Source organism: Fusarium verticillioides, chromosome 5 (assembly GCF_000149555.1).
Source record: "Fusarium verticillioides 7600 chromosome 5, whole genome shotgun sequence".
NCBI classification, from domain to species: Eukaryota; Fungi; Ascomycota; class Sordariomycetes; order Hypocreales; family Nectriaceae; genus Fusarium; species Fusarium verticillioides.
The window spans coordinates 2311067-2332801 of NC_031679.1; the positions used below are offsets into that span (position 1 = coordinate 2311067).

Here is a 21735-nt window from a genome sequence, read left to right on the forward strand (position 1 = left end):
AGTGCCAAGTGTTTGATCCAATGATAAATGTCACTGCACTCCAAAAGTACGGACTTGCATGTGCCCGCCCCGCAAAGCTCAAATCCTGGACCGCAATTGTTTTATCCACTAGAGACACCACGTTCTCTTCACATCATCACTCACGAAGATGCCCACTGCAACATCCAAACATGCCTCAGGCAAAAGGAAGCCAGATACGAATGCCTCCAAAGACGCCCATTTGCCGAAACGACTTCGAAACAACAATCCTAAGACTTCAACACCAGCTCTGCTAGCTCCCCACGAAACCATCATCGCTGAGCTCAACTCCAAATATGACATCCTACCTGCTTCAGTTATCTCATCAACGAAAATCAAGAAGCGCATCATGCAGGCCACAGATCACATAATGACTGAAGGCGACCGACCTCGAGTAGCACTGCTGTATGCGCGAACCGCCGATGTTTGCAAGCTTATCACAGTGGTGGAAACATGCAAGCGGATTGTCAGTGAGGAAGGGAAAGCATATTATCAATACAACCAGCTATTTGACCAGCCAGAAAGGTCTAAAAGCAAGGATATTGTTGAAGAGACAATTCTCGAAAAGAACATCCAAGAAGACAATGATTCTGACAATGACGACTTCGAGGTTATGCACAGCCGTTTTGAAGACGCAGTGCTACCTCAGCCCTCGCCACGATCTGTGAAATCAATGAGGGTTTTCATCTCGACTATGCCCATACAGGAATTGAAAATAAAGAAGGGTGTTACTGTCCAGTCTGGTACAGCCAAGCAGGCTTGATACAATCCAGATAATTCTGTTCAGGCCGTTTTGTCTTCCTTAATTTTTCTAACATACTTGACTGAACGTTTCAAGAGATGGTTCATTGTTGAGTAAGTCGTTTAGCAAATCACAAGATACCCAGCGCATGCAAATAGAATATTCTCTTTTTGTGCCACTACAATCGTGCAATACTGTGTAAAGAAAATCTGCGATGTCCCAGCTCCAACGCCAATGGCCCAGTACACCCTGAGATTCCGTTCCCCGCTGAGCCATTCCCGCCTCTTCCCATATAAGCGGCCCTTGGATGCCGCTGGGTGACTACAATCGCTGTGGTCATGTCCAGTGAGTCTCTAGTTGCCATTGTTCTTGGACTTGTCGGTGATTCGGAGGACAAAGTTGACAATGACGGCCAGTAAAAGAATAATGGCCAGAACGGTGGGACCAAAACGGTCATCAAAGCCAGCCTGACCCTTCATCCTTATAGACTTGGCTCGCCAATGGTACGTCACCAATGCATATATCATGGTCAACATAGCGACACCAGTGAAGAGGAATGCAGAGATGAAGGCGACTCTATCACCGAAGTTCAGCATGCCGATGGCGAGGGCGCCGAGGATGACGGTGAAGTTGAGCCATGACAGGAAAGTTCGTTCGTTCGCGAAGAAGACCTTGGGCTCGACGCGGGTTGGCAAAGCGATGCGCTTACCTGGGAGATATGTTAGATAGAGCAAGATAACCAAATGTGAATTGCAAGATTCAATGAGGTTTTGGAGCGGACGTACCGGGAGTGGTCTGAAGGAGAGGTTGGGAAGACATGTCGGAATTGCTCGAAATCGGCGAGGTTTTATTGTTGACAGCTGTGGTAGCGAGTGTTGTGTCCCCGTTGGCGGAGGAGGAGTAGGAGGAGGAATACTGTCAAGTAGAGGGTATGAGATAACGCTCAATCGGTAATCCTGGTGCGAGCGATTGGCGAATGACTTCACTTAACCAAAAAAATGTTTGTGATAATTAAAGAAAAGGTCTACAGTCTGTTTATGTACGACATGGACTGGAGTGCCGAAACGAGGACGAGACGCTCGCCCCACTTATCGGTGTGTTCCTGTAAGTAGCAAGCTTGGATCCTGCTTCGAAGAGCACGTGGCTCATTGGTTGGACACAATAGCAGCACTCGACCGCCCTATCAACTGCTGAAAACTTAGCATTCAGAAGCAGGTACGGATATTTACAGGTACCGCCGGATCTGTCTTGACGTCCTCAGGAATCACCAACTTGTACGATGATGAAAGACCACATTGCAACTTTGTGATGAATCTCACAATCTCATAGACCTCATTGGAATGACGAGTCATTTCAAAGGCCACGATAATTTTGTTATTTCTAGCAACGCTTACAGGTACTAATAAGACATGGGATCAGTGCGTAACTTCGTATCCAATAAGAAGAAAACTGTTTCACGAAAGTTTATCATGAGCTATCATGGCTCTAGCTTCACTAAAAAAAAAAAAAACCAAGCATTGACGTCGCTCGAAACGAAGCGAAGACTTGAGGTGCTTATAAACATGTAGACACAAGAGTACGATACTCCAGTAATGAAGACCATATTACGGATAGGCATATCAAATTTCATAATAAAATCTTGCATTCTAGATCAACGCCGTTATCTCAGACTGTTTAGCTTTCTAATACCGTAGTTAGCTACTTGACGATGGATGTTGTCTACGATCGATTGCACTCAACATTGATCACGTGTCTGACTGGCTTCCTTATCTGGGTGACAGGTAGCCACGATAGAAAGACATTCTGACACAAGCTGAGCTAGAATAATCATGACAGTAATATGGTCCTATCTATGAATAATAAATAACTAGATTTGGCTGCCTTGACCATGAGAATTGCTCAGCGAAGCATGATATTGAAAAAATGAAATAATAAAAGGCTGCTGTTACTAAAAGGTCCTAGCCATGGTTTGTGCATGAATACATAACCCGGTTCCTCTGATAACGAGGCTTGTTTTTGTTTACCGACCGTTTTCCACCTGTCCAATCCGATCCACGACGCCATCCATCAAACATTAACTCACCCCCTAACCATCCTCTCGACCCCAAAACGACACCAATCTCGACAATGGCCACTCCTGTATGTGCACAATCGCTGGAGCGATCCTATGTCTGTGCAAGAGTTAATCTTTATCTAGCCGATTCCCCCCAACCGCCTCAAGCAGATCGCTACCGACGTACGTTGCCCATCCATCTCTGCTTACCGCCAACAACAAGACGGCCGCTTCTTTCGACACGTACTAATCACAACAATCACAGGCTTGCAACAGCGCGATTGGAAGCGCTGAATTCTACGATCATGACAAGACCGAGCAATGGAACTCAACAATCATTGTGAGTTGAAGACACAACTTTACACAGGCGTGGAAGCTGAAATGCTGACCATGATTGCAGAGCTCTGTTCTGAAAGCCGTCATCTCCGAGTCAACCCCCGAGGGCGCTTCTGCTCCCTCGTTCAAGTTCGCATGCAACAGCACCATCGTGCAGCACCTCGTCCCTACGTCCGCCCTGAACAAGCCCCGTGGTGGCACCGAGATCAAGGCTGAAGAGCCTCACATTTCTACGAGCTCCGAAGCGACTGCCACTGACGGAAAGCCCCATGTCGGTCGGCGAGGAATGCACAGTGCCACAGGCGCCTACTGGGACCAGAAGAAGGACGGCATGTGGACCTTCAAGTATGATGGCGGTGAGGGCAAGGGCCTCGATGTAGTTGTTATGCTCATCTGGGTCGCCATTTGAACTCCCAAACGGGCAGTGGACGGTCAGGTGTTTTCGTCTTGTTCTAGCCCCAAGTCTGCTCTCTGCGGACGTGGATGGCACCCTAATTCAGCTATGGCGTTGAGGGACTTGGAAAGCGTGACATTAGGAATACGAAGGGTATGATGAGGCTTTTGGTCAAGCTATCCGCCGACGACTTTAGTATCCATGCAGACCTGGGATGTAAAAATACGCTGGAGTTGGTAATATTCTCCAAAACCAGGGGGATTGGGATCAGCCAAGTTTCTTCTTTTCATGGGACTGTATGCTTTGCTGACCTGAGGTTGGAATTATATAACTAAAAGACAGTGTTTTCACACACATCTCGATGATCAAGGGTCTTTTTTGCTTCTTTGTGTGCTCGTCAACAGTTTTCTCAACTGTCGCGGCAAATACTCCTCTGTTGTCCAAGAACGTAGCAAAGTTACAAATTTCAGCTCGATTGTGCTTATCATAGGCAATACTCCCGAAACAATTCTTAGATAATTGGAGGTTTGCTACTTGGTGTCCTAGACTATCAACGGATGCTTCCTCAACTCCTGTTCACCAGGACTACACCCCCAGGAAGCATGATGAGCCTCATACGCCAAGGGACAACAGTTCGCTGTCGCCTCGCTCCCACTATGTTGCTTTATTTAGCACATTGTCCAATATTAAAAAAAAAAATGTTCTTCTGTGACTCTGCCAGCGTACAGTTGGCAGACTTTTTGTCAAACATATCTATGTACCGTCCAAACGAGCATCAAGTCAGCACGATCTATCAACAGAAACCTGGAATTATCTTGAGTCTGGTTCATTCTGATCAAAAATATTTTATGGCAACGGTATTTGTTTGTCCAGACGCGAGTGATCACAAGATCACAGCCTAACTCTTGAGGACCACCCGCATAACGAAAGTGTGTAGGCTATGCAGTCACAGTGAAATATAAAGATGCTACACAGCGGATGCTTCATGGATTGGAAATGATCTCAAACACAAAGAACACAAACAAGACGGTATGAACTAAACCCTGACGTAGTCATCAGTGAGATTTCGGGTCTGATTCGATGCTCAGGTCAGATCATTCGGTCATGGATAGTTTCATACTGCAGTGACGCCAGCACCGCCAATTCTTTCTACTTATCCAGGCACCACGTTGTGATCTCGGTGTGGCTTGCAGTCCCGTCTCACGTTGGGAGTAAACAGCCAGGGTTGGACAAAGAATCCAGCTTGTTCCAGATGTACCCTTACTAGAGAGAGAGCCTTGGCTCAGGTTTAACACGACGGACTCAGCAGGCGGTATTGGCCATGTCAACAAATTCCCAACATAATGGCACCTTGTTTGCTGGTATCTGACCTTCTTGAAAGTAGGTCTCAGGCTTGAGCCTAATGTCCTTCCTTTCAAACAAGTGTTAGGCGTCATACAAGGCAGTGTGTGATTCTATCTAGTGTCAGCAACTGTACGCCTACAATCGTCGAGTACCCTGATCAGCGCGAAATCCGATAATCAGAATCAGGAGATCTTACGTGTGTGGTCCCCCATGTCAGCTTGCATCAGATAATCTCACCACTGAGCAACATCATGATCCGTGTAGGGGAGACCTCAGATCATAGCATGCACGGACACACTGGCGGCTCTTGGGCATGTTTCGTTCGCGCCATTCCGGTTAATACATGCATAAATGTAACCCAAGTTGGAACACCAACGATCCATACCTGCATCTTTGTGGTACACAAGGAGCGATGCTTGCTGAGCTCCGATTTCGAACTTAGGAGGCTCAATACGTTGCAAACTGGCCGGAGAGCAACCGCAGACAAGGTTGACTTTGTATGGCTTCATTTTGCACAGAGGGAAGCCGATATCATACGAATTGTATAGTCGACTGGTATATGAAGATGGTGGCAGTACACACCTACCAGTGCATTTGATGTCCACAGCTTCCTGTGCATGCCTTGTGGGGGTCTTGTGCCTTGGTTTCTAACTACAGTAGATACGAAAGACGGATGAATTCGAAAGAGCCGCAGCACATACGAAGAGGAGAGAAAATAGAGCCAGTGAAGAATGATGCACTGGGCAAAACGACTTGCAAGAGATTCTGAGGCAGTGAAAGGCATGTACATGTACCACCATGAAGAGGTAAAATGCAGCCAGGAATCGGAGAGCCCGACTATCAAGATGATTGTTTTAGTCTCTAAAAAGGACCATAGGCCTTGATGAGTAGACAGTAGTTTCATCTTCGCCAACCGACAGACTGATATTGTTCTTCCAATAGTGAAAAATTCCGCTTCTAGACTCCCGTTTCAACACTCTGTGACTGATTGATCCCTTCGCCAAAAACAAATGTCAGCATCGAGACCTCGCACGACCCTGACTTAAGATCGGTCCCGGTCCGCTCCCAGCGGGGTTCTCCGGCCCCGTGCCTTTGAGTTGAGGGGACATGGCCGGGGTTAATCCCCATAATGACGTTGATACTGGGGTTATTAGCGCTCCCATAAACGCCTTGGGTTTGATAAAGAGTGTGCTTAATGATCAAAAGGCAGACACTCAACAGAGAGTTGGATAAAGTCGATGCCGCTCGTTGGTTGCTACCGCGTTGGACAGTTAAAGCGAGTTGCTGCGAGATTAGTTGTCACCCTTTCTTTCTTTCTTTCTGTCTGTCTGCATCATGTCCAAGGCTACCCCTCCAAGAGAAGACAGACTTCTCGTGTGTTCGCGAAGCTTGGAACATCTGGAAAAGGGTGCCTGTCAGGCTCAATCTAGGCATGATTTGCCCCCACATGACACACTGCACGACACGACATCACAATCGTCTGGGGAATGGTTTTCACCTCTTCCCGTCATACGATGATAGACAAGATACTCCTATGTATACCACTGAGTACAGTATACCGGGCCGGCACGCTGCACAAATCTCGAGTTGTGTATGTCTATGTATGCAATTGGAGTTGGAGTTGGGTTTGGTGTTGCGTTTGATAGACCATATGATCAGCAAAGAGGCCCACGCCCAATTCCTCCATATCCATAAAACGTGGGATCCGTGAAATGATTTTTGAGTTGCCACCATCCATACCTTAGGTACGTACCTATCTATGTAACTTCTTGAATCAGGGTCTGTCCTGTCCCGCTATCGTGGCCACTGGCGGGTTTCGGCATCACCATGTCATATGGCCCAGTAAGACAAAGCTAAAAAGAGGCTGCGAGGTAGAAAAGAGAAAAAGCACACACACAGACATCGGCTGTGCCTCAGACAAACTAGCCGGACCAGAATTAGCTTATCATTGTTTTTTCCCGGAACTCTGTGTCCCTAGGGTGCCATTTAACCCCTGGACGGACAAGGACAGAACTCGAATTGGTCGATTCTGGTCCCGGGACCCATCACACCACCCCCCAAAACCAAGCAATGGCATCCACCGACCTTCGGACTCCGACCGGCTCTTGGAGGACATGCCCGGCCTTGTCGTCGTCTAGTCTATCCATCGTCAACGTTTTTATAACCGGCCTGCGTCGCCACTCCTTTCACACTTGCCTCTGCCTGGCTCGTTAAATACAAGAACTTCAACTTACACCCCTTCAACTGCTCATGAACGTGTTAGTGAGGCTCTCTCTTCACCAATATACTTACAACCGACACCGGTACAACATCGTCAACGCAACATAAGAGACAAACTTCCTGGAGTGGATCACTTCCCCTCCTAGTTCACCGCGTCTCCTACTTAACGATATTACATCACAGCAATTGTGAATATCTTCAAAAAGGACTGCCATCAGCAACGCGGCTCCCGCGTTTTGACCTCAGCCGCATTTAGCATTACCCAACGGATATATACAGCAGCATCTTTGCCAGCCAACCATGGTTCAATTATTGGCTGATCCCGCATTCTCGCCCGCTGGAACACCAACACATGAGGGCACTAATGGGCCCCTTATGAAGCGTCCTGGTCCTGTCAGGGCTGACTCTTCAACACCAATGACCAGGGAGGAACATGCCAAACGAATGCAGGAGCTCAACAAGAAGAGGGGACTGATGAGGGCACCCAGAAGAGGTTGGTCAATGACTGACTACCAAGGCGACCATGTTGCCGGGTCGCATTCGGGCGCCTCTCACATTGAGCGACAAGCACCCATTCCCGAAAACGAGTCGCCTCCTCCATCCACGCCTCACCAGCACTCAACTCCTGAAGTGCCAGCCGAGGATAAGGTAGCCCAGCTGCCTCATCGACCCAAGCTGCCTCCCCCTCGTCGCTCATACTCTGTAATGGATTATGAACCAGTTCCTCAGACACAGCCACAGCCTCCCAAGGATCACACACTGCTAGATCTTCCTTCTGAGCTCCATTACACCATATTCGACCACCTTGATCCCATTGACAGCGTTTGCTTCGGCCTCACAAACTCCAACTTCTATGAAATTCACCGACGGCTTCACGGCACAGTTCCTCTCTCCAGCCGTTACTCTGGACCAAACGACATGGAGTGGGCTTGGCGAGGAGCTGGCCCCCTTGTCCATCGACATGAGCGAAACCCTGAAAAGGAGGATCCTATGGGGCAGATGCGTGTCAAGGGCCAGGTCTACTGCAGAAAGTGTGGTATTTCACGATGTGAGCTGCATCGTCACCTCAAAGACTGGATGGGCGACGGCTATGAGTACTGCTCCATCAAGGAGATCTTTGGCAAGCCCGCAGGAGAGGACGCAAAGCCATACTGCTACATGAAGTCGCCCAAAAACCCGCACCGATGTGGACGTCACGGAGGAAAGCAGGGTACACTATAATGAATCTAGACGACAGCAAACTAAGATAAACGATATGATACAATAACTCACCCCCGTGGGGGTATGACGACATGAAAGCAAAATCCAAGCAAGATAAAACCCCGGATTTGCTTTATTCTTTTTGGGACACCTACAGGAGCGTTACGGTTAAAGGACTTTTGATTTCAGGGTGTATTCTCTCTTGAGAAGTAGGCATTTTGGATAATGGATAATGGATACTGCGATTTAAGTCAGATCATGCATAGCAAACATCAGGAGGGGTGGCACCAAAAAGGAAAGTGCGGAAAAGAGCTTCCTCATATCATATCATAACATGACGCAATGAAAACATTTCTGATATCATGAGCCATGCCTTATCGTTACTCCAAGGTTAATGAGCTTTGTGTTGCCTTATTTGCACAGATGACACAGATTACACAGATATGTGGAATTACTGTGGAGCAGCAACTGCTAGATATCGATCTACAGTAATAATTACCACTGCGGTTGACTTTAGACGTCATGGACCACTCTTCGCGGCATACGCGCTTCGTCATTGAAATACGGGAGCTTGCATCTGATAATCAAAATCAGTACAAGAAATACATCGAGAACCTCTTACGTAGGCGAAGGGAGAGAGTGTCATTCAAGCTGTTGCTAGTAATACTTTGTACGCCTGCTATTGTCAGGATCAGGGAGATAGAAAGAGAAAGTAGACATATCAATCAACCTTATCAACTTGTCAATGTCACAAGCAAGGTCATCTTTGCAACACTTTTATTCTTATACACCTGTCAGCTTGCTTCCAATGATTCTTTCGAGGCAGTTGTGTGCACAAGGAGCTATTGGTATGAATATGTTCCCGCCGTATCTCTTTGTCTAACAGTTGTGAACCTGATACTTGCTCCTCTGGCCTGCTCTACTCTAATCTGACAATCCATGCAACAATGCGCCGACCCAATACCCAAAAGAGTAAAATAAATAAAAAAGATGTTCATCTGCATCCAAGACATATATCCCTTTATCACGGTGCAAATTACCCAATTCCTTTAACGCCGATCCCACGAAAGGGGTTACAAAACACCACTCATGATCTTGTTCCACTCCGATTGATAGTAGTAAGAAATGCACGGCGAGTGCTGTCGTTGTTTAGTCCTTCCACTTTGGTGTACAGTCACCCTTGGCGTCGATCCAATCGTTGATGCCTTGGACAAACCAGCCACTCGTCCACTTCTCTTCCGGCTTTTGCTCTTTGCGAGGCTTGCCCCTCTTGAAACTCCTGGCAATACAGCACACATTGTTGTGGTAACGCCATTGGAAACAGCGGCGGCCAGCGTGCCACTCCTTGTTGCCCTTCTTCTGGCTGTAGCGGGATCTGATCATCTCGTTGCGTTCCTTGTCGTCCTTGAGATTGTAATAATCGTCTTCCGAGATATCAAGGTTCTCGGCCTCGCATACCATAGCACAGTGCTCCTTGGATCGGTGAGCGTGTTGCTCAATGGCATTCTTCTCGTTTTCCTTCTTTTGTCGACCCTTCTGGTGGTCACTGGCCTTGCCCTGAGCCTCAGGACCGAATCCAATATAGCAGACGTCGTCAGACAAGTTATCCCACTCGTCATGCTCCGCCTCCAGCTGAGGAGCCCAAAACTGGTGATACATTTCTCTGATTTGAATGAAACCCTAGCATTGATGATTAGCTTTGTTTCCCGCAAACATCAACACATCTCTGGCAAACATACCTTTTTCTGACGCGTCTTCTCGAAATGCCAGGCGTCGCTGACTTCCTCGGGATTCATGTGATGCATGGACAAGAGGGGCTCACACCAGTGATTGTTGCCAAATGGAAGGGTCATGGGCTTCTCGCCGTTGAACATTGGGTGTGCTTGTTTCACCTTCTTACCGGTTTCCATGACAGCCAGGGACATGAGGTAATCACCACAGCATTCATGAGTAGCCATCATATCGTACTTGTGTGCCAAGTCAGGGATCTCAACCATCTTCCTCATGGTGTCTCCATGGATCACATAACCACTGCCGCCATGGGCGAATGGCTTTCCCTTAAGCATGGCAACACTGCCGACGTACGGTGTCTCGGTGCCATTGACCCTGTTGCGAAGATACCACACAAGATTCGACCAGAAGACGTAGGTGTCGGCTTCAGCAAACACGTACCACTCCTTGTTGGGACGCATCTCCCAGGCTTTCTCTACCATATGGAGGAACTTGTACTTATCAAGATTCCAGCCTTCCTTCATGTTCTCGGTACAATACTGCTGAGCAATTGGGCACTCGGTTTGGGCTTTGTAGAGGTCAAATTCCTTGCGACCTCTTTTGACGTCATCCTTCACATCCTTGAGGACGTCGTAGATTTGGTACTTGTCGATTTGTTGGTCCTGTCCGGATTAGTTAGCCGCAACCCTCTATGGAACGGTGGCTTGATGTAATTTCATAGGTGGCGCCAAAAAGGGACCTCCCTTGCGCCGCCCTTTGTGGGAGAAGAATGCTATGTTTACTCACCAGATCAGAAAAGAGAAGATAGTCGTCCAGGCACTGCAGGCTCGTCAAGAGATGGGCCGGGAGCTTGGTAAATGCTTCGGTGGCACCGGTTTTCATGACAAGCATGATACCATCGGTGTTGGGGAATCCATCACAAACTCCAGTCCAGTTCGATAAAGGACCCGAAGGAACATCCAAGTCTGCCGTTTGAGACGGTATGAACTCACTCACGATGCTGGTTGTCGCGATATCTTGATAGACTTGGGTCTTGGCCGCACTATCGCCGTCTCCGTTCTTGTGGTCATTGTTGTTTTGGGACTGATCAGACAACTTGATACCGTCCGGTTGCTTGTCTTCCTTGTCCTCGGGTTTGTTTTCATCCTGCTCATGCTTGTTCTCACTCTCTTCGGTCTTGGTCTCGCTGTGTGGAGGTTTGTTCTCATCGCCTGAGGCTGTCTCATCAGCCTGGAGTTTCTTCTCGCCAGTCTGAGGCTGCGTGTTGTCCTGTGGCTGGTGTTCCTTATCTGCCTCACCAGGCTTGTTTCCATCATCTTGCGACTTGGGTTCACCACTTTGTACAGCCTGCGATTCGGTCTCACTACTCTCGGACTTCATGGTCTCCTTTGGCCCCTCGCTGTGGATCTGGTCGGTGTTTTGAGGTGTATCGTTGTCGCCATGATCAATCTCAAGAACCGCTCCGTCGTCCTCTGCATCGTCTGCCTTCTTATCGTCCTCTGGGTGTTGAGCTCCAGCAGGCTTTTCAGCGCTGCCAGAAGCTTCTTTGTCTGTCTCGCCTGTGTATTGCGGCGAATCCGTATCGTATGGGATCTTTTCGGCAGGCTCCTTAGCGGGCTCCTTGTCGTTCAGTATTTGGTTGGTAGTCGTCTCGTTGAGATTGGCGACAAAGCCTTCTTCGACATCGTATGCGGCACCTTCATGGCTGAGATAATTGGTCAAATGTCCATAAACGCCCGGTGAATCGTCGCTGAGCCGATGGAGGGGTACAACGAGCAGCAAGGTCAGGGCGACGAGTGTTACTGTAATCAGCCTCCAGCCCCTGGGGGTGCTCCAGGCAGAGCTTAAGTGAAGACCCATTGAGAAGGGGAGAAAACTGGTTATACAAAACAGGCACACATGCAAGAAAGGACTCGAGTATGAAAATACAAAATAACACAAGGGAGAGTGGCGCCTAGAGGCTTTAAGATGTAGGTAGGCTCTGAGAAAGAAAGAGAAAGATGATAGACAGACAAGATGGAGGCTGAGGGCGGGACAGGGTAAAAGAAAGTGACGACAACCCAAGAAATCTGTCTACACACGGAACGGGAATCACGCTGTTTTGTGCAGCTAAGATGGCATGGTTCTTTTCAAGAACCTCGCTCGTCTCGTCCGGCGACGTGTCGATAGATACGATCGACTCCACATCAGCTTATCCTAACTCCTTGGCTTCCGTCGCATACTAGACGTACGTACGTACGTATGTACAGAGTATCTGGTCTACATACATACATGCGAATCGCGAGTTATTTCTCCAAGGAAACAAAAATCAGCCAGGGCCCCTCCCTAGTCCACTAGCTACTAATCGCTAGTCAGGCCAAGGCTTGATGAGGCGTCCCGTACAGGCCGGATGGGATTCATGGGAGGACAAGACGCTAGACATGCCTCCACTGTAGAATGAGCTGAAGGCACATGCTGACAGGAGTGGACAGCTCGCGTGCATACAGTACTGTACTGTACGATTCAGGGGTGCTACATGCGTACATACCCTGCTGCCGTGACAGGTAAGGTAACAGCAGCTTTGGAATGGTCCATCTGGCGATCACCCTTTTCAAGGACCAAGCGCCCGCATTCCAGACAGTTTGAGTTTGATATAATACCGCAATCCATTGCCGGTAAAGCTTCAGAGCTGCGTGCCTGGAACGTTGGGCTTGGAACGCAGCTACACAAAAGCTTTCCGCAAGCAGACACACAACGGTCCGGCTTGGAATTCAAACTCAGCTTCAACCACGCGGCCAAACGGCATTCTGCGCAGATTGCTCACAGCGCCAGGCGTCGCCCCAATGCCAATAGTCAAGGTTGTGGCTGAAAGTCATGGTTTTTACACGAGGCCCGAAACGGGCAATTCGACATTGATAGTCATGACGAAGTTTGTGCCCCTTTTTTCATGACATGTGGGTGGACATTTGATCTGAAAGCAGCCATTGAATATCCGTAGAATAGAATGATTTGAGATGGGGAAAATGAACCCTGGATCCAGACTTCGATAGTTTCTCATGAATATTGTTTCGTTTACACACGCAGCCGCCGATAGTGTCACTATAGCGCCTCTCTGGTCAGCTTTAGAACATGCCAAGCGCTGGCTACCTTGGGGGCTACTAAGGTGGGGTCCTTTGTCCTTTTTTTTTTTTTCTTTTTAGTTAACCTCCATCTTTTGCAGCTGTTCTACCGTTGTAATGTTTGGCAACAAAGTGCCACCAAGTTTTTCAGCCCCTGAGGCTTGCATTCAGACCCCGTTGGGATCCTGGCTTGCAAGGCACATTATTAGAGCAGCCGCTGAGCTAGGGCTGACAATGTAATTAATTATTGTCAATCCCCCTCGCCTTTTCTTGCAATAGGATCCACGGTACAGAGTAGTCGTCATCAACCTTTCTCATCAGCGGCTGCACAAGAACCCACGTTTCTGACGTGTCTGAAACTTGAGTCGACCTCCATCTGAATCCGTCACAAATCCCAGTCGTGGCGATGATTATTTCGACTAATACCAATCCGGCCATCAAGATCGGGTCTGGACAGCATATACTTTGGTCGAGAAACCTTGCTGTTCAATGGCCAGTCCACAATTCAAACATGTCAACATGTCTTTGGATGATCTGGAGAAGCTATCGTGAACCTTAAATGTTCTGATTTCGGCAGATAGCTTAGGCTGTAGCTTTTTCCAGGGCCCAGACTCTCTGACTCACGTTATCTCGAGCCTGGGGACCATCGACCAAGTTGTTGAATACGGCAGTTACTCGAGTATCTATGGATACACTTCATATGGCTTGACCAGGCGACAACGGAACAGCAAACATCCTGTTGTATGCTGCCAGTCCTTGCTGTCAGCGCTCTCACTTGACATTGATCAACAACATCAGTAAGTCAATATCAGGTTTGTGTTATCCTTAAGACAGTAGACACTTGTGATTGGTCATGCAGGCGGATGTTTGATGCACGATGTTGCAACGGGATCTATGTCTTACAGAAGAGCAGTGTCCGCATCGGATAGCACTGCAGGAACATGGGCCCTCGACTGTCTGACAATTCGAGAGGCTCATTTGGGGCACTTATCCGCCAAGTTTGTAAGGGTCATCTCGAGAGGCTGTAAATGGTTGCACAATCCCTCAAAAGTCTAGTGATTGCCTGTCGCAGTTTTCGCTTAGGTCAAACAATTACTGTGATTGATTCAGTAACTTGTGTATTTTGTGCCTTTATTAGTAGGTAGGTACCTTAAGAAACCTAAGTACTTCTAGTGCCAGGTAACTTGTGACTCATGTTGGTCTCTACGAGGGCTTCCTCATCAAGGCATTTCCATTCATAGCCGAGTTGAGATGGGATTGGAAACCATGTCAATCGATATGTATGCTAGATCTCTTATTCACGGGCAATCATGATTGATAAGATGATAAGTAGCCGTCAACGATAAGAAAAACAGCAACGATCGACTCCTTTGGGCTGGGGGAAAGCGCTAAGGATCTCATCAACCACGTGCTGGTATAAGGTAACTGATATGAGTACGGGCAAGAACAACGGTTCTCAAGATTACCCTACAATACCTAAGGATCTCTTCTTCTTCCTTTTCTTGTGTGAATAGCTCAACCTTGTCTCGCCTCCTCATCAATGCAGATATCAGCGACGTTGCTGTTTCAAAAACTCGATAATCAACATTTGTTTAGGGACCTGTCATTATACTTGCTCGACCTGCGTGAGCGACTTGCCGATCGAGGCATCATATCCAGTGCGAGGAAAAGGCCAAGTAATTACGGTCAAACTGCTTTACTCAGCACGGCATTGAATCGCACCGCTTGCGCCATTCACTTCAGGTGGTCCCGAGCCGAGCGCTGGTTCGCCCATCGCTCTGCTTCATGGAATCATAGACTTTTGATTACTCCCTAGACAGGGTCCCGATGCCCCGCCCCCCGCCGAGCAACAATCCGAACAGGAGGACCTGAACCGAGCGCTATTGCGCCATCAATCGTAAATCCGATAACGAGACTCAAGAATCGATGATGGAACGTTCATAAAAAGCCAGGATTCTCTAACGTTGACGAACTCTAAACGCGACGCCACTGCTCTTGTTGTACTTGCAGGACCTCTCGATCTGAAGCAAATATCTGAGGAACTGTCATGGGAGGTTGACATGCAGTTCGGTACTCCGGATAGAGCCGGGCTCCTATCGCATCCACTCAATCCAGGGACTATGTCTAGATCGGGATTCTTGAAGTCGCTCGCAATCGGGGATCACAACCAATTGGACAGACCCAAGCTCGCATCCTCCCCAGATCTCGCTTTCAGAAACGTAAGCTTTACCCATGACTCTGGCTTGGGATCGAGCACTTCAATTAAATATGCAGCCCACCGTTTGTGGTTCCTTTTCTTCAACATCATTTACCATTTTCTCTGTCGGACGTCGAGTGAATTTTGTTCTTCAAATAGGTCTCTGAAGAAACACTCGACTAGTTTCTTGGAGTTCGTGTATGAAAGACCTCTATCTAAATGTGATAAGGCTTTTGTGGGTTTTCCAAGTCACAACAACAAAACTTGAAATAAGACCAGAGACCTTTCACTTGCATATACAAGGCCACCCGCAAGCAGCCATCGTTACAGTAAAGAGGTGCTGTGCCTTGTGAAGGAAAGTTCCTCACTTTCAACTCTGAGCGACTTTCCGCACCCGACACTCAGCTCATGTTCAACCTCTCAACCAGCAACTCACATCAAGGGCCTTGAAGACATGGCAAACCTGTCGCAGCCTGGCCATGGACCAGTTCAGACGAGTGCAGTCGTTGTGCTTGGTGCCTCCTCATGCCTTGCAATACCTCCTCCCTCACCTCCTACACCATCCTCATCACCACCCGGGGACACCTTCTGTGAACCCATCGATCCATTGAGTTTGGAACGAGAACTGAGAGGAGACTCTCAAATCAAGGATCAGCGTCTGCGAGAAGGGGTTCATGTGCTCAATACAGAGGCATTGGCCTTGAGAAATCTTTTGCGACTGTATGAAACAGATCCTGTAGCCCGCGACGGCTTCAACTTGTCGGTCCAGGCTATTACCAAGCAGCAACGGGCGAACGGCAAACTCGTTGTTATCGGTGTAGGCAAATCAGGACATATTGGACAGAAACTCGTGGCCACGTTCAAAAGTCTCGCCATTCAAGCCGTCTTTCTTCATCCAACTGAAGCCTTACATGGTGACCTTGGTATCATAGGGCCTAGCGATACTCTGTTGTTCATCACGTATTCAGGCAAGACTCAAGAGCTGCTCATCATGCTGCCTCATATCGATGAGTCACTCCCGACTATACTTCTCACATCGCACACTTCCCCGGAAACATGTGAGTTCATCAACCATCGGCCTAACACCATCTTGCTCCCGGCCCCGATTCCAGAACCTGAGAAGACCTCATTTGGCGTTTCTGCTCCCACCACATCGACGACAGTGGCGTTGGCTCTTGGTGATGCAATTGCAGTTACAGCAGCTAAGGAGATCAATGCCAGCATTGCGGCTGTCTTTGCGAAGAATCACCCTGGTGGTGCTATCGGTGCCGCAGCTCGACAACCTCGTACCATCAAAGATATAGCAGTCAGTTGGCGTGATATACCGATAGCACCAGAGTCAGAGGGGGTGAGTCTGGGGTTTGACTTGCTGCGTGCTGGCCTCGATTCGGTCACTGGTTGGGTCAGAGTGCAAGATCGAGTTGCCTCACCGGGTACAATACGAAAGATCAGTAAAGACGACTTGAACAAGAGTTTGGAGGAGATCCCGGATGCCTCAATACCGAATTCTCTGATGCTTTCGCTATCCTCAGAGACTACTATCCGTCAGGCATGTGATATCTTGAAGAACATGCAACTGTCACCGAACGACGAAGATCTGCCATGCGAGCGGGAATCTGCCATAGCAGTGATGGAAATGGGAGAGATAGTGGGCGTTCTGGAAGTTGGTTGTCTCTTGGATTTTGAAAGATGATGCATCGGAAGACATGCATGGACGATATTTATGGCTCCTTACATTCGGGGCTACACTTATGACTGGAAAGGCTAGATATCGACGCATTATGGCAGCGCATTGGCGATTGTTACTAGGAGTTATCATAGATGACTGCACAGCGCATCTTACGGGGAAATTGGCGTTTTATAGACAAGTCTACACATGCACCCAGACTAAGGGTTTACGAAATGCAAATCCACGTTTTGCTATGAAACATAATACTGAGATTTCGGGCCATTTCTCTACTCTCTTGAATGGTGTGAGTGTCATCGGCTTTAGTAGTAGAGCTTAAAAGTGTACTCTAAGTCCCGACGAGCGTTCAGATTCATGTCGAAGGGCCTCCCGGGTCACTGCCAACATGTATCATACTATCGCGTGCAAACATATAATATTAATATGCCCTTTGCCCTAGAGGCTTCTGGATAGCCGTTATTCATATATCTTCAACTTGCTCTTGAGACACTGGACAGTGGATAGTTGGCGATAGAACACATGAAGGAGATGAAAACTACCCTAGAGCATGATGGCTGATTTCGAATACACATGGCTTCGGTAGTATGTATACCCAACTGAATCATGAGAACAGTCTCGATTATCAAGATTGTGGTTATTGGTTATGGTGCTTAATGGTCCAATAAGCTATCGGAATAAACACTTTGCGGAAGATATGTATAAGAACCGGCAAGATTGTCCTTTCCGGTGATAGAGCAGGCTTCTGCAGATAAGATTCGAAGAGCCAAGATAACCAACCACCTTCCACATTAGTCCTTTATGATAGTTCATAGCTCACGTAGATAACTCTGACTTGGTTCATTGAGAGCGAGCCTGCCAAGTTGGCGCTATCATATTGCTCTAAGCATAACGCAGGAGCTCGATAGTGTAAAAAATGGCCTCGTATAGTGAACCTAAGGACCTTGAGCCTAATAAACGACGAAGATGTTTAGGAAAATTTAGCCTAAGCTTAGGGGACTCTCGACTGAATTCACTTTGGCATCTTCTCTTTGAGTGTCTTTAGGGTTTCTTACTCCTTGAGGTGAACTATTTCGGGAACAATCATGTCTCAGAACCCAAGACCAATATCAGTTCAGATATCACAAGAAGGATCCAGGTTAACAGGTCACATGCTCAGCCATGGAAAGGATCCCCACGGTCCTGCTTCAGATCCATGTCGATTAGGGTTAGAAATATATTTCTCCGGGGGTCGTTACACCGTCAGATAAGCTTGTTTGTTACATCCCTTGACTCAGATGTTTGACATTCAACGGGGCTTTCGTTTCACACATTGGGCAAACAGTCACTGGACATCTTTCCCATTATGGACAGCTAGGCAATAATTCAGTCATAACAATCTCATGCATGCAAAACCACGCTGCATCGTGGGCCTTCTATTCATTCACGTGCTTGTCTAGTCAAGTCTGAACCTTGTAAGCTGTTCCCAGCTAAAGCGTGCGGCAAAAGTTTCTCACGTTTCTGGTGAATAACAGGATGCTTAATAGAGTATTTCAAGTCTGATTTGCGCAGAAATTGAAGCAAAACCAAACAGCATAGGCCCTTGTCTAGTTCTGAGAGACAATGCCGTAATGATTTTGGTTGATGAATTAATAGAAAGGTGCCATAATTGAGCTACAGGTCGCTGTGACAGCAGGGCCCTTGAGTCATAACAGGAGAGGAGCCATGTGAAACACGAATCAAGTTGGCCTGGTGAGAAATCCAGCAACTGGCTACCTCTCTGCCTACGGTAGTGCCCACCAATTCATGAAAAATCTAGAACGTGACACTCACATGGAAAAGAACAATTAGCAAACAAGAGTATAATGTGCCGTCCTATCCGGCCTCGAGGGGTATGACAACTGATTTCGTGGATGCGGGCGTGACCTATTACCGTTTTTGGGCTACGAATTGCATCTCGTAAACTCTGCGATGCGATGCAATGCAACTCATGCGCACGGGCTGCACATCGCTAGGGCGGCTGAACGGGTTAACTCATGTGGCTGCATACATACCCCTGGATACTCAATTCATCCATCAGTGGCCAGGTAGGGAGGGACCTTTGTACAGGCTATTCACAGACTCTTCGTGAACCGACCAGCGGGCTATCCTATCTTAGTTGGTGGACAGCCCTTCACTCCTCACTTTCAAATCCGAACTGGGGCAGAGTCAGGGTCTGCGATGTATGGACGGAGTAACGGCATCAAGTCTATCACCGGCAGTGTATCACGAGGTGGGCTTGGGCATGTAACCCACAAGGCGAGATTCAGCGTGTCCTCTTTCGATATCAAGAGCCCTTACTCCGTACGGCATTAGACGAAGAAGCTGCAGACTAGTGCAACAAAATGCATCTGGCCAGACCGAGATCCCAATTCGGCAGATGTGCACGAGATTTACGTAGAAGCTTCAACGACTGCATGCGACTCGACCAATAGCATGTTGTAGAATTTTCCCCTTTTTTCCCTTTTTCCTTTTTTTTTTCTTTTGACAACATGACACCCTCCCCATGCAGAGCCGACGATTCGCGCCTTTTTTTTCTTCCTCTGGTTCCCGCGGGGGTTTGATGGCCTCTTTGAGCCAGTGTCGCCCCATTACGCCGAAGTAATAGCAGTTCCTTGAGACGGAATTTACAACCGCTTGAAGCTAATTTGTCGTTGACACGGGAAAGTTCAGTCTTTGGGCTGAGGTGGAACTCCCAAGTGGATATAAGGGTTATTTAGCTTACAGTCAGTCTCTAGTCTTTAAACCTCAAGGAATAGGGCCAAAGACCAACAACGTGAAGTTTCTACCGTCAACCCATTGAAGCCACTAGGTACCTAGGTAGTTAGACATTTCATGAACGCCCAACCTGGTCTGGTAGCGACGCTGAGAGAATGGCCTACCAGTAGCGACACTTGGGTATTTTGGACGGATAAATTCGAAGGCGATCTGCATCGATCTTTGGAAGCAAGTGTTTTTGTCTGTATCATAAATTACAGGCCCACAGTGCCATTCCCGGCTGCATGTCTCTGTTATCCAAAGCATTATATTCTATGGATGTAGATTAGAAGAAGGCCTCTTTGTGCCCCGGCTGCATCAAGAGAAAATGCATTCTGACCACGAAGCACTCAGCTTCTGTGCTACCTAGGTAGTTAGTGAGCAACTGAATTGTGGTTGTTCCTGTCGAGTCGCTAATAATGGAATTGACTTTTGAGTTGGGTGGGCTCTTTTTCGTTCTTCGTGGAGAAGTTTTCTCTGGAACGGCGGCTTAAAAAAAGAGCCAAGCCTCTGTCCAAGGAGAGGAGAAGCCTGAGGGGAATTCTGGAGTGATTATTTATCTACCCCAGCAGCGCAGCAGCCAAAGAAAACTCGACAAGGATGACAGGGATACTGTCATCCCCATGTCCCACAGGCGTTGTACATACATACAAATTCGGGAGGGACCTGCCAAGCCTTATTGTCGACACGACAGAGCCAGTAGAGGCAGCACATGGTCCCTGCTGGTCTGGAGAATGGAGGAACTATACTGCTCTGTATTGCGCTACTATTTTCTAGGCGAAGCACTATGACGGAACAAACCTGGACCCCATGGCTCAAGAACAATGAAGAAGCCGTAGAAGTTGCCCATCCATCATCAGTCAGACCCGACCGGTTTTAGCTGCAGGCCAATCTAGGCGAATGCCTATACTGAAATGATGTTACATCCCATATGAAATCATCCAAGCCCTAGCTAGACCTGCACGATGATGGTCAAGACTTAGTTCGACCGAGAGAATGACGAGGGCACGCCACTATCCATGCGAGCGAAAAAACGATCCATAACATGTCAGAGACAAGGATGCGTATACAGTATAGTATATCCGTAATGGTAATGCATGGGTTCTGTCCAGACTCCTTGTCTGGCGCCAACAGACAGGGAAAAGCTGGACCGAGCCAAGTTTCCACAAGCAGCGGAAGCGAAGCGAAGCCAAGCTAACTAGACGGCGATGTCCAAGAGAAGACATGCGCATGCCTTGAACATACAAGCAGATTCTTTCCAACAACAAGCAATGGAACGAGCTTTCGAGTGAGTTGAGGCTAACTGCTGGCTAATGCCACGTAGTGTAATGTATGTAGTAGTGCACTGTAGTAGACCAGGAGCTGGGTATTTGAGCCGCCTCAAAGGCACTTATTCTGTTTAAAGTTCTCGCGTGACCAGTAACCATCGAGTACTCACTCAGTCGCTACCGACGCTGAGGTAATGCCCGGAGGATCGGAGATGTCTTGCATAGCCCTCTATGTAACTCAATACCACACCGGTAGTAGTGAAAGTGGCCAGTGGCATCACGCAGAGAATCGTTGACGAATGCTATGGTCTCGGCGGTCCTGCACTGTGCTTGTCTTGGTTATTGCATCTGCTTGCTTCTCGTTATGCCGCATGAAAACCTGGGCGCTCGCGAAGGAAGTCTTGATGTTGAAGCTGGTAGGTACTTGTAGCTCCCCAATGCAGCGTAGGCACCAACTTTCTATCTCAAGCACCTGTCATTGCCTCTTCTCTACCTTAGGTTCCGACTTGGCTACGGCTGCGGCTGCGGCTGCGGCTAGTTAATATCCGTACGGCACAGTACAGACAGGTGTGTCGGCAACAACTCATTAATTCTGCACAAGGGTCCATTATCATAACTAGGTAGTAAATTATGAATTAGTGGCCATTGGGCCTCGACTCACCCGAGTGGTTACAC

General features: G+C 48.0%; 7 protein-coding genes across 7 annotated transcripts; 4 read left to right on the forward strand and 3 right to left on the reverse strand.

The window, feature by feature from the left end:
- Positions 1–53: 53 nt before the first annotated feature.
- On the forward strand, positions 54–944 carry FVEG_15114 (hypothetical protein). The gene has a single exon (XM_018904209.1). The coding sequence runs from the start codon at positions 149–151 to the stop codon at positions 779–781; it is 633 nt and encodes a 210-aa protein (XP_018746357.1). The 5' UTR covers positions 54–148; the 3' UTR covers positions 782–944.
- Positions 700–1813, reverse strand: FVEG_02668 (vacuolar transporter chaperone 1). The gene is made up of 2 exons (XM_018890096.1): positions 1546–1813; positions 700–1469 (listed from the first exon to the last, which is right to left on the reverse strand). Exons 1-2 carry the CDS (start codon positions 1577–1579, stop codon positions 1114–1116), a joined length of 390 nt encoding a protein of 129 aa, XP_018746356.1. The 5' UTR covers positions 1580–1813; the 3' UTR covers positions 700–1113.
- A 782-nt stretch (positions 1814–2595) lies between these two features.
- FVEG_02667 (hypothetical protein) lies at positions 2596–4047 on the forward strand. Its single transcript, XM_018890095.1, has 4 exons — positions 2596–2899; positions 2958–2996; positions 3079–3153; positions 3214–4047. The coding sequence occupies exons 1-4, from the start codon at positions 2888–2890 to the stop codon at positions 3556–3558; spliced, it is 471 nt and encodes a 156-aa protein (XP_018746355.1). The 5' UTR covers positions 2596–2887; the 3' UTR covers positions 3559–4047.
- On the reverse strand, positions 3993–7005 carry FVEG_15113 (hypothetical protein). Its single transcript, XM_018904208.1, has 2 exons — positions 5084–7005; positions 3993–4997 (listed from the first exon to the last, which is right to left on the reverse strand). The coding sequence occupies exon 1, from the start codon at positions 5789–5791 to the stop codon at positions 5393–5395; it is 399 nt and encodes a 132-aa protein (XP_018746354.1). The 5' UTR covers positions 5792–7005; the 3' UTR covers positions 3993–4997; positions 5084–5392.
- FVEG_02666 (hypothetical protein) lies at positions 6101–9080 on the forward strand. The gene is made up of 2 exons (XM_018890094.1): positions 6101–6632; positions 6763–9080. The coding sequence occupies exon 2, from the start codon at positions 7408–7410 to the stop codon at positions 8326–8328; it is 921 nt and encodes a 306-aa protein (XP_018746353.1). The 5' UTR covers positions 6101–6632; positions 6763–7407; the 3' UTR covers positions 8329–9080.
- FVEG_02665 (hypothetical protein) lies at positions 8929–12387 on the reverse strand. The gene is made up of 3 exons (XM_018890093.1): positions 10825–12387; positions 10047–10700; positions 8929–9987 (listed from the first exon to the last, which is right to left on the reverse strand). Exons 1-3 carry the CDS (start codon positions 11896–11898, stop codon positions 9457–9459), a joined length of 2259 nt encoding a protein of 752 aa, XP_018746352.1. The 5' UTR covers positions 11899–12387; the 3' UTR covers positions 8929–9456.
- A 2488-nt stretch (positions 12388–14875) lies between these two features.
- FVEG_02664 (hypothetical protein) lies at positions 14876–17405 on the forward strand. The gene is made up of 2 exons (XM_018890092.1): positions 14876–15355; positions 15411–17405. Exon 2 carries the CDS (start codon positions 15788–15790, stop codon positions 17024–17026), a length of 1239 nt encoding a protein of 412 aa, XP_018746351.1. The 5' UTR covers positions 14876–15355; positions 15411–15787; the 3' UTR covers positions 17027–17405.
- The last annotated feature ends 4330 nt before the right edge of the window (positions 17406–21735 follow it).